The sequence below is a fragment of the Cetorhinus maximus genome, chromosome 18, assembly GCF_964194155.1.
Source record: "Cetorhinus maximus chromosome 18, sCetMax3.hap1.1, whole genome shotgun sequence".
Taxonomy (NCBI): Eukaryota; Metazoa; Chordata; class Chondrichthyes; order Lamniformes; family Cetorhinidae; genus Cetorhinus; species Cetorhinus maximus.
Genome location: NC_135896.1, coordinates 71358030 through 71370193, shown reverse-complemented (window position 1 = coordinate 71370193; position 12164 = coordinate 71358030). Strand labels below are relative to the sequence as shown.

The 12164-nt window shown below is 42.5% G+C and overlaps 1 protein-coding gene across 1 annotated transcript in view; it reads left to right on the top strand.

Moving 5' to 3' along the window:
• LOC144693405 (papilin-like) overlaps positions 1–12164 on the top strand; it is a 52710-nt gene that overhangs the window by 17052 nt on the left and 23494 nt on the right. Inside the window, exons 8-9 of the mRNA XM_078563284.1 lie at positions 5070–5207; positions 5933–6060. Of these exons, the coding sequence (XP_078419410.1) occupies positions 5070–5207; positions 5933–6060 (266 nt within the window). The remainder of the gene's footprint in view (positions 1–5069; positions 5208–5932; positions 6061–12164) is intronic.

The following is a 12164-nucleotide window of genomic DNA, read 5'->3' as shown; positions in this document are numbered from 1 at the left end:
AACTGTACACAAAATTCCAGCTCTGGTCTAAACAACATTTTAAACAGTTCCAGCATTACATCCCTGCTTTTGTATTCAATACCTGGTCCAATAAAGGAAAGCATCCCATATGCTTTCTTTACCACCTTGTCCACCTGTCCTGCCATCTTCTGTGACCTGTGGACATGCACTCCAAGGTCTCTCATTTCCTCTACCCCTCCCAATATCCTCCCATTTATTGTGTATTCCCTAACTTTGTTTGCCCTCCCCAAATGCATTACCTTACACTCCTTTGGTTTGAATTCCATCTGCCACTTTTCTGCCCACTCAACCAAACCATTGATATCATTCTGGAGACATCTTTTCACTATCAATTACTTGGCCAATTTTTGTGTCATCTGAAAATTTCTCAATCATGCCAACCACATTTAAGTCCAGGTCATTATTATATACAACAAACAGCAAGGACCCCAACACTGAACCCTGGGTAAGTGAGCCCTGTGGAACGCCACTGAAAACCACTTTCCATTTGCAAAAACATCCATCAATCATTACTCTTTGTTTCCTGTTGCTGAACCAATTTTGGATCCAAATTGGCATCTTCCCTTGTATCCCATGAACTTTTACTTTTCTGACCAGTCTGCCATGTGGGTCTTTGTCAAATGCCTTACTAATACCCGTGTAGTCAACATCTACTGCACTACCCTCATCAATCTCCCTTGTTACTTCCTCAAAAGATTTGATTAAATTAGTAAGACATTGACCTTCCCCTGGCAAAACCAGGGGGACTATCCCTGATTAATCCGTTCCTTTCAAAGTGACAGTTTATCCTGTCTCTCAGAATTGATTCTAATGATTTGCCCACCACCGAAGTCAGACTGACCAGCCTATTATTTTCTGGCCTATCCCTCGCACCCTTTTTAAATAATGGTACAACATTTGTAGACCTCCAATCCTCTGGGGCCTTGCCTGTATCTAGTGAAGATTGAAAATGATCCTCAGAGTATCCACTATTTCCTCATTGGCTTCCTTTAACAACCTGGGATACAAAGATAGATAGGAAAGCACATTGTGAGAAGGACACAAAAAGTCTGCAAAGGGATAGAGATAGGCTGTAAGTAAGTGAGCAAAACTTTGGCAGATGGAGTATGTGGATAGATGTGAGGTTGTCCACTTTGGTAGGAAGAATAGAAAGTCAGAATATTATTTAAATGTAGGAACTGAAGTACAGAGGGATTTGAGTGTTCTTGTACATGAATCAACATACAAACATAGAAATTCGGAGCAGGGGTAGGCCACAAAACGTTAGGATACAGGTCAGCAAGTAATGAGGAAGACAAATGGAATGTTTGTCTATATTGCAAGAGGAATGCAATTATTACAATTACAATTGTACAGGACATTAGTGAGACCACACCTGGAGTACTGTGTATAGTTTTGGTCTCCTTACGTAAGGTGGGATATACTTGCATTGGAAGCAGTTCAGAGAAGGTTCATTAGGTTGACTCCTGGGATGAGGGTTATATGAGGAAAGGTTGAGCAGGTTTGGTCTATACTCATTGGAATTTAGAAAAATGAGAGGTGATCTTATTGAAGCATTAAGAGTAGGGGCTTGACAGGGTATATCATAATAACATCATAAGAAATAGGAGCAGGAGTAGGCCATTTGGCCCATCAGGCCTGTACCACCATGCATTAAGATCATGGATGATCTGATTGTGGCCTTAATTCCATTTTCCTGCCTGTCTCCATAACCCTCGACTCCCTTGTCGATCAACAATTTGTCCAGCTCAGCCTTCAGTATATTCAATGATCCAGCCTCTGCTACTCTCTATGCAAGAAAATTCCAAGGACTAACAACCCTCTGAGAGAAGAAATCCCTCCCCATTTCTGTCTTAAATGGGAGATGCCTTATTTTTAAACTGTGCCCCCTAGTTCTAGTTTCCTCAACAAGATGAAACATCTTTTCAGCATCCACCCTGTAAAGCTCCCTCAGAATCTTATATGCTTTAATAAGGTCCAATGAATATAGGCCTAACCTGCTCAACCTTTCCATATAAGACAGCCCCTCCATCCCAGGAATCAGCCTAGTGACCCTTCTCTGAACTGCTTCCAATTGCAAGTACAACCGTCCTTAAGTAAGGAGACCAAAACTATACAGAGTACTGTAGGTGTGATGTAAAAAACATATCTTTTTATTTTTGTTGGACTGTGGATTAAAATTACAATGGCTGCAGTTTGAAGGACATGTCCACCGAAACAGCGTGAGGGATGTAGAACAGAGTGTGCCAAGAAGGACAGGATGGTGTCGAGGAGGAGCCTGGTCTAATGGGGAACTGCCTGGCAACAACGTTTTACTTGGCTGCTGACCAGGTGACCAGGGTTTGTGTGAGAGCAGTGCAGCTGAATAGCTCCTAGCCTGAAATGAAAAAGACCTAAAACTTCTATCTCCTATGTGTGTAAGATTCCAGTAATTCTACAATAATAGCTAGCTGGCTTTTTCTCCTCATATCTCTATACTCTGCGCTCTCTCTGAAAACGCCTGTCAAGAGGCAAAGGGGAAAATTACTGTTAGAGACATTGAAAGGCAAGTGCTCAACCAGTGAACTAAAGACTGAAAGTGCTGGAAGGCCACCACGTGTCATCAACAAAGAACTAAAAGGAATTTGGAAGACATAGATCAAAATCAGCCCATTGAATCCTGTACTCCGGAATTTGTGCTATTGAATTGTTTTATCCCACCCTTAAAATCCATGATTTTGTGTGTATTATGTGTGGTGTATGTGTGTGTATAGGGATTTAAAAAGGGGTAGAGTTTAGGTTATAGAGTTAGAAATTACCAGTTCATATTTCTTTCTTTTGCCACTGGTTAACGACAGATTGTTCAATGGACAGTTATTTACTTATTAAGTTTACAAACCTGGCGCTTGTATTCTGTTAACCTAAATTAAACAATTAGGTGAATTGATCAAACTTTTCACAAAAGGGGAGCAGTGGGGCTTGATATTGCAGCGCACCATCCCCAGTGAGTTGTGACAGCTGTGTACAGCTGTAGCAAAACTTCCCTACTTTTTTACTCCATTCCCATTGCAATAAAGGCTAACATGCCATTTGCCTTCTAATTACTTGCTGTACCTGTGAGCTAACTTTTTGTGATTCATGCACAAGAACATCCGGATCCCTCTGTACTGCAGCATTCTTCAGCCAACCTGAAAATTAGTCATTTATCCCAAATCTCTGTTAGTTAGCCAATCCTATATCCATGCTAGTATATTACCCCAATTTCATGAGCTCTTATCTTGTGCAATAAGTACAGAGTGAGAAATGATCTATTGGAACATATGAAATTCTGAGGGGATTGAAAAGGGTAGATGCTGAGAGGATATTTCCTCTCAATGGGGGAATCTAGAACTAGTGGGAACAACTTCAAAATAAGGGGCCTCAAAGATGAAGAGGAATTTTTTCTCTCAGAATGTCATTAGTCTTTGGAAGAGAGCAGTGGAGGCTGGGTCATTGAATATATTCAAGGCTGAGTTAAACAGATTATTGCTCAACAAGGGAGTTGAGGGCTATAGGTGACAGAAAGAGAAGTGGAGTTAAGTTCATAATCAGATCAGCCATGATCTTATTGAATGGTGCTGCAGGCTTGAGGGGCCAAATGGCCTACTCCTGCTCCTATTTCTTATATTCTTCACCACAGATGGCAGGGGAGCAGTTTTATTATGCAAAGAGTTGTTACGTATCTGGAATGCACTGCCTGAAAGAGTGCTGGAAGCAGATTCAATTGTAACTTTCAAAAGAGGACTGGATAAATACTTGAAAAGGAAGAATTTTAAAGGCTATGTGAAAATGGCAGGGTAGTGGGACTAAATGGATAACTCTTTCAAAGAGTCAGAACAGGCACAATGAGCTGAAAGACCTCCTGTGTTGTAAGATCCTATGAATTTGTGCTCATCAAGTTGCTGTGGACATCAGTGTTGGGCAGTTGAACCCAGACCCCAAAATTGTGAGGCTTCTCTCCCAATGCTGAGCTTCACTTGACAGGAGCACAAGTTAGAAAGCCAAAAACATGCACCACTTCATGCTCTGATTTACTTTCACATCGAGCAGTACCTGGTGTGAGGAGCAGAGGCTGGGGATCTGGTGTTCACACTAGGATTTGCCAAGGAGGATGCAGACTAATTAATATACAATGCAAAGACATCCATGGTATTTACGCTTGTCATTTGAAAACAAAATTCAACAGTCGAACACGGCAGAAGCCAAGCTGGCTGATTGAAACTCATCCCTCCAGTATACCAGCTATCCTAGTCTGGCACACAGCCGTGTTCTGACTGCTTGAATTCTTCATCGAGGAACAGTGGAACAGGAGGAGACTATTCAGCACCTCGAGCCTGTTCTGTTATTTGATTAGATTTTGGCTGACCTTAACTCAATCTACCAACCCCCTCAACCCTTGGTTCCTTAATCCTTAATGCCTTTATCTAACAAAAATCTATCAATCTCAGCATCTCTAGTACGCTGGCCATCAGAATGTTCCAGAAGTAAGAACATATAATGCTGGAAACACTCAGCAGGTCAGAGAGCATCTGTAGAAAGAACAGACAAATTAACATAGATTTGCTTAAGTAGGAATTAGAACTCAGAAACAGGCTGTTCGGTCTAACCAGTCCACACTAGTATTTACCCTCCACATGAACAGAATGTATGACTACAAAGTGGAAAATGAATGAAGTCGGTGCAGTTATTTCCTGCCCTTGAAGTTGCCTCACTCTAGGCACTGACCTCACGCAGTGTTTGCTTAACAACATTTAGACTTCGCAGCCTTTAAAAGGACAACTTAGCATCAGAATTATGCATTCTGCATTATAAAGTACCACATGGTCTGTATAAATTAATGCACTGAACTAGTCATGGACACCACCTAAGGGTATATATTTTACATCCATAGAGTACCGTATCAGTGCCTAATGATTGGCGTAACTTTGAAAATCACCTGCCATTAATTATTCAATTTAGAAACAACAGTTTAACTGTATTTGAATTGTTTTATAAATTTAAGATTCAACAAACTTTATTTCCTGTGCCAGGTTAAATATAGAAAGAGATGATCCTTCCTTGGTGGATGCAAGGCCAGGGCAAACCGTGAGGTTACTGTGCAGGGTCGATGCTTCCCCCTCTCGTACTGTTGAATGGCACAAAGATGGAAGGCCATTATATTCAGTAAGGTTGGTCCAGTTATTCTAAGTTAAAGGGCTTAGCTGATAATAGCTATGGCCAGAAAGCTTCTTCTAGAATTCTAGAACTCAGTGTGCCAAATGCTAGAACATCTATCTAAGGTTTCCAGCCCCCTTTATGCAACCTTTCCACAGGTGATATGGACGTTGTTCCTGCAGGACAGCAACTGCTGTGTTGAATGTGGAGTACTTGATAATTGCTGACTGTTCACTTTGTTGTTACTCAGCTTGTGGTTGAGTGAGAATGGTCAATAGAAACTTAAAAAAACAAGAATGGATTTGCTTTCATACAGCATGTTCCATGACCTCTGGACATTCCAAAATGCTTTACAGCCAATGGAGGACTTTGGAGTATAGTTGCTATTGTAATATGAGGAATGGGGCAACCAATTTGTGTATAGCAGGCTCCCACATTCAGCAATGTGATAATGACCAGATAATGTTTTAGAGATGTTGGTTGAGGGATAAATATTGACCAGGATGTGGAGGTAAACTCAATTGCCCTTCAATGCGATAGGATCTTTTACATCCACCTGAGAGGGCAGATGGGACCACAGCTTAACATCTCCTCTGAAAGACAGCACCTCTGAATGTGCAGCATTCCCTCAGTACTGCTCTGGAATTGCAAATTGGAAGGGAAGGCAGGGATGATTGTCTCCTGAGCTGGCTTTTGCTGACCTGTTAACTGTATTGATTTTGCTGTTTCTCACATACAGGCACATCATGCACTCAGATGGGTCATTAGCAATCAACTGGGTTCGAGAACAAGATGCTGGATTATACACGTGTCACGCATCTAATGGACGTGATCAGGATTTTCGTCAAGTTCAGCTTAAGGTTCAAGGTACAGTTTTTGCATTGGGAGTTTTGATCTGAAACATTAAACCTATCCATTAATGGTACTGTAAACTCTTTTCAAAATAATGGACAGATCAAACTTGTATGAATGTGCTAAGAGGTCATTCCTAAGCTAAGGTTTTATTTGAGAAACTATCCTGAAAAGCACTCTCTTTTTGGCAGTTAGATAATCTTGGTGCAAATATTCTTTATCCACAATTCTCACAGGTTGCCTTCAATCCCTGCACTAGTATGAACACAGTAAGAATGTTAGAAAAGTCAAGAACAAAAGGTCATTTGGCCGAAAGAAGTCAGTCCCATTAGTATTCCACCTGTGCTTTGAAGACCTCTGTACGCCGTGTTCTTGCTAACCAGTTTGGTGGATTAGTTCAGACCTTCATTCCCCGTGTGTAAAATTTCCTCCTGATAGTTGATGTCAGATGTTAAAGTGACTGCACAGCCACTTTCGATGCACCTCCATTCCCCTTAATAACATCTTGATTTATTTATTTGAAAAACTTATTTTTGAGTTAAGCTAGTGTGTACTTTTCTAATCAGAATGTAGCATTGGGAAACACAATCAGATCATTGACACTCACTGACACTCGTCAACAGTTCATTTCCTTATGTTCTTTAGTTCTTATGGTGTTGTTTTCGGGTCCAAACTTGTGCTAATCATGAAGCCTGCGAATCCAATAAAATTCAATCTAGCCAATTCCGTTTCAAAAAATATATTTATAGGAATCTTCCCAAAGCAATCCCAACACACAGTACCCTCCCTTATTGGGAGCCCCAATCCTCTGCTCCACTCTTCCCAGAGACCGAGATTACCATCTCACTGTTAGTGCCATGAAGGTGGCCCAATGAATCTCTTTAAAAAAACAGATCTAAAAATAAAATTACTGACTCCTGCATGATCTCATTTACATTTGCTGAATAGTGTCGCAAAGTAATGTCAAAGTAAGAGTCTGCCTCTGAGTGACTGTGTTGTGGCCAGTCTTTTTTACCTGTGTGATTTGATGTTTGGACTCTCTTGTAGAGGTAATGTTGGAACTGAGATTCATTTTACAAATGAGTGTCTGATCTGTGACCACATCAAAGATTATTATTCACACAAGGTGGAATCACGATTGGTTGACTGCAGTAAGGAGAGATGATATCTTGGAGGGGGGATCAAATGAAGCTTTGTGGGTAGAGCTTAGGAATAAAAAAGGGGCAGCCGCATTGTTAGGTGTTTATTATGGACCCCCAGATAGTCAGCGGGAAATTGAGGAGCAAATATGTGCACAATTTGTGGAGGTGTGTAAAAACAATAACAATAGGGTAATTATATTAGGTGATTTCAACTTTCCCAACATTAATTGGGACAGACATAGTGTTAAGGGCTTGGATGGAGTGGATTTCTTGAATTGTGTACAGGAGAACGTTTTAGGTCAATATGTAGAGGGTCCAACAAGGGACGGCGCAGTGCTGGACCTAATTCTGGGGAATGAAGCCGGACAGGTGGTTGAGGTGGTGGTGGGGGAGCATTTTAGTGATAGCGACCACAACATGATACAATTTAAACTTGTTATGGACAAAGAAATAGATAAGTTGCAAAAAAATGTTTTGGATTGGGGGAGAGCGGATTTTAGTAAAATAAGGCAGGATCTGGCCAAGGTAGACTGGGAACAGCTACTTCTGGGGAAATCTACAGGAGAGCAGTGGGGGGGGGCTTTCAAAAAGGAAATGGGGAGGGTACAGGCTCAACATGTTCCCTCTAGGGTGATAGGAAGGAGTAACAAACCCAGAGAACCATGGATGACCAGAGATATTCAGGTTACAATGAGAAGGAAAAGCAGGTACAAGGGGAGCAAATCAGCGGAGGCATTAGTGGAGTACAGAAAGTGCAGGGTGGAGCTTAAGAAAGCAATTCAGAGAGCAAAGAGGGGATATGAGAAAGCTCTGGCTGGTAAAAGTCAGGAAAATCCCAAGATATTCTGTAAGTATATCAATGGGAAGAGGATAGCCAGGGAAAGAATAGGGCCCATAAGGGACCAAGGGGGCAATCTATGGGTGGAGCCAGAGGACATTAGTAGAGTGTTGAATGAATACTTCACATCCGTCTTCACCCAAGAGAATGAGGATGAATGTATGGAACTGGGGGAGAGAGACTGCGAGGTTCTTGAGCAAATTTATATAGGGAGTGACAAGGTATTGGAGGCGTTGGCAGGCTTAAAAGTGGACAAATCCCCAGGTCTAGATGATTTGTGTCCCAGACTGCTGAGGGAGGCAAGGGAGGAGATCGCAGGGGCCCTGACCCAAATTTTTAATTCCTCTCTGGCCATGGGGGAGGTGCCAGAGGACTGGAGAACAGCTAATGTGGTTCCGCTATTTAAGAAGGGTTGTAGAGATAAGCCAGGGAACTACAGACCAGTGAGTCTCACATCAGTGGTAGGGAAACTATTGGAGAAAATCCTGAAGGAGAGAATCTATCTCCACTTGGAGAGGTAAGGTTTGATCAGGGATAGTCAGCATGGCTTTGTCAGAGGGAGGTCATGCCTAACAAATTTGATTCAATTTTTTGAGGAGGTGACCAGGTGTTTAGATGAGGGTAGTGCAGTTGATGTAGTTTATATGGATTTCAGCAAAGCCTTTGACAAGGTCCCACATGGGAGACTTATAAAGAAGGCAAATGCACATGGGATACAGGGTAATTTGATAAGGTGGATTCAAAATTGGCTTAGTTGTCGGAGACAGAGCGTGATGACAGAAGGCTGCTTTAGTGACTGAAAGCCCATGTCCAGTGGCGTACCACAGGGATCTGTGCTGGGTCCCCTATTATTCGTCATTTATATAAACAACATAAATGACTATGTGGGGGGTAGGATTAGTAAGTTTGCGGATGACACAAAGAGTGGCCGGGTGCTTAACTGTGTGGCCTACAGGAAGATATAGACGGGATGGTCAAATGAGCAGATAAGTGGCAAATGGAATTTAACCCTGAAAAGTGTGAGGTGATACACTTTGGAAGGAGTAATTTGACAAGGAAGCATTCAATGAATGGCATGACACTAGGAAGTTCTGAGGAACAAAGGGACCTTGGCGTGTTTGTTCATAGATCTCTGAAGGCAGAGGGGCATGTTAGTGGGGTGGTGAAAAAGGCATATGGGACACTTGCCTTTATCAATCGAGGCATAGATTACAGAAGTAGGGAGGTCATGTTGGAGTTGTACAGAACCTTGGTGAGGCCACAGCTGGAGTACTGTGTGCAGTTCTGATCGCCACATTATAGGAAGGATGTGATTGCACTGGAGGGGATGCAGAGGAGATTTACCAGGATGTTGCCTGGGATGAAACATTTAAGTTATGAAGAGAGGTTTGATAGACTTGGGTTGTTTTCGTTGGAGCAGAGAAGACTGAGGGGTGACCTGATTGAGGTGTACAAGATTATGAGGGGCATGGACAGGGTGGATAGGGAGCAGCTGTTCCCCTTATTTGAAGGGTCAGTCACGAGGCAACACAAGTTTAAGGTGAGGGGCAGGAGGTTTATGGGGGATGTGAGGAAAAACTTTTTTACCCAGAGGGTGGTGACGGCCTGGAATGCGCTACCTGGGAGGGTGGTGGAGGCGGGTTGCCTCACATCCTTTAAAAAGTACCTGGATGAGCACTTGGCACATCATAACATTCAAGGCTATGGGCCAAGTGCTGGTAAATGGGATTAGGTAGATGGGTCAGGTGTTTCTCACGTGTCAGTGCAGACTCGATGGGCCGAAGGGCCTCTTCTGCACAGTGTGATTCTGTGACTTCAGTCCTTCCACATTCCAATTTTGACCCCTTTATTTAAATTTTGTAGACTTTAGGATGCTAGACAGGATGGTAAAATGAGCAGAAGCTTAACAGTTGGATTTTAGTGCAAGAAGTGTGAAGCGATGCACTTTGGGAGGGCTAATATGGAAAGACGGTATTACCGTAAATGGCATGATTTTGAAAATGTGTAGATGACACAGGTTTCCCTCTACACAAATCCTAAAAGTTGTCATGGCAAGTTGCTAAGGCAGTTAAAGAAGCATATGGTTTCAGGGTTTATAAATAAAGGAATAAATTATAAAAGTAAAGAGATAATGCTCGAACTTTATTAATCACTGGTTAGGCCTCAGCTAGAATATTGTGACAATTATTCAGGAAAGATGCAAAGGCCTTAGAAAGGGTACAGAGGAGTTCACCAGGATGTTACCAGGGAGGTGGGACCTCAGATACAAGGAGAGATATGGAAAAGTTTGGACTGTTCTCTTTGAAACAGAGCCAGGGGAGTGGAACTAATTGGATATCTCTTTCAAAGAGCTGGCACAAGAAGGATGGGCTGAATATCCTCCTTCTGTGCTGTATGATTCTATTGAGAATACCTCAACGAGGAGACCCTGTTTATCAACCCCTCCTCTCCCTTGGCTGTAGAGAATAAACTCTTTAGATCACTATTGTGTTTTTTTTAAAAATCCTGAATGATGTTGATTGATAAGCTGGTTAATTTGTTTCTATAACCTCAGATGATTCTCTTTGGGAACATTGGGCATTCTATATTTGATTTGTCTCTTCTGCTGTTCCCTGTGCCCTGCTGCTACTCACATCCGACCAAGTTTGTCTGTGATTGAAGCTCGGGTTGGGTTCTCAGCACAGCTGACCTGCCCGGCTGAAGGACTGCCAAGACCACGGGTGTTCTGGGAGAGAAACGGCACAAGAATTGGCAACCAGGCCTCACCTCAGTCGGCTGGATGACCAGTCTTTACGCTTTATCTCTTAGTGAAGCGATGTAGGGGAATACGTCTGTGTTGCTCACAATAATGTGGGACCAGTACAAAGGATGATGGTGGAACTTAAGGTCAAAGGTTTTTACAATGTCAACTTTGCATTTTTAAGACTACTTTAGTTTTGTAAGATTGTCCTAAGCACACACAGTTTGTGTTGCTGTATCTAGCCAGTGGGGGTTTCTCCCTCACACTGCTCAAGGTTCATAATAAATAAGCCAGGAAAGATGGGTTGTGTTACAAATATGCCTGAATGCCTCCTCTTCTCACCCCCCACCCCCCCCACCCGCCCCCGCATTGCCTGCACTGATAGCATGGCTCAGCCTTGGTTCAGTCAAGCTCCACTCCAGGGACTTGAACACATAAACCAGGCTGACACTCCCATTCAGTACTGAGGGAGCACAGCACTGTCAGATGTACCATCTTTTGGGTTTAACAAACATGCATTCCTATAGGGCCTATCATGATGTCAGGATACCCCAAAGCACTTTACAGCCAATGAAGCACTTTTGAAGTGTAATCACTGTCGTACTGTAGGAAACGTGGCAACCAATTCATGCACAGCAAGAACCCCACAAACAACAATGTGATAATACTGGCTAGAACTCCCTGCTCTTTGAAATAATGTTGTGGGACCTTTTACTTTTACCCGAGAGGTAGTTTAGCGATGAGGAGCAGGAATCCTGGCCAGTTTTTCTCTTCCCCACCATAGCGACATTGAGACTAATGATAGGTTGCCTACTGTTAACTGAGATCAATCACTTCACAAATTGGGGATCAAACCGAGAAATTCCTGGTCTCTCTGACTCAGCTACACGCTGGACAAACTCAGGGTTGCCAATAGGATGTGACTCACTAACTAGCGTGATTAGCCGCTGGCTCAACATCAGTTGTCTGTGCATGAACTTAAACCAATTCAGCCAATCTAAATTTAACTTGTGTTTAAATTGGCATGGATAAAAACCCAGAACCTGCAACTGGGATTGTATGAGAAAGGTTCCAATTTGATTTTGTGTAATTAATTAAAACACATGTCATTCTTTCAGTTATTTTTATGGCATCATTTTGGAGTTGGTTGCAGCTTCATTTTGTAGGAGATCCTTTCAGTTTAGGTCACTTTTCTCCCAAATTGGTCTGCGATTTTATCTGGTTTTACATTTCTTCCAGGTCATCACATGGTTTCAGATGGGTGGGGAGTGTCATGAATACACGATGCATTGCAACAGTGAGGGTCAAGCTGGATGGACCAGAGGTTCTTTTCCTATCTGTCGTGTTTATATCTTTAACACCTTCTACTTGCACCCAGAACAGCCATGTTATGCGGGTG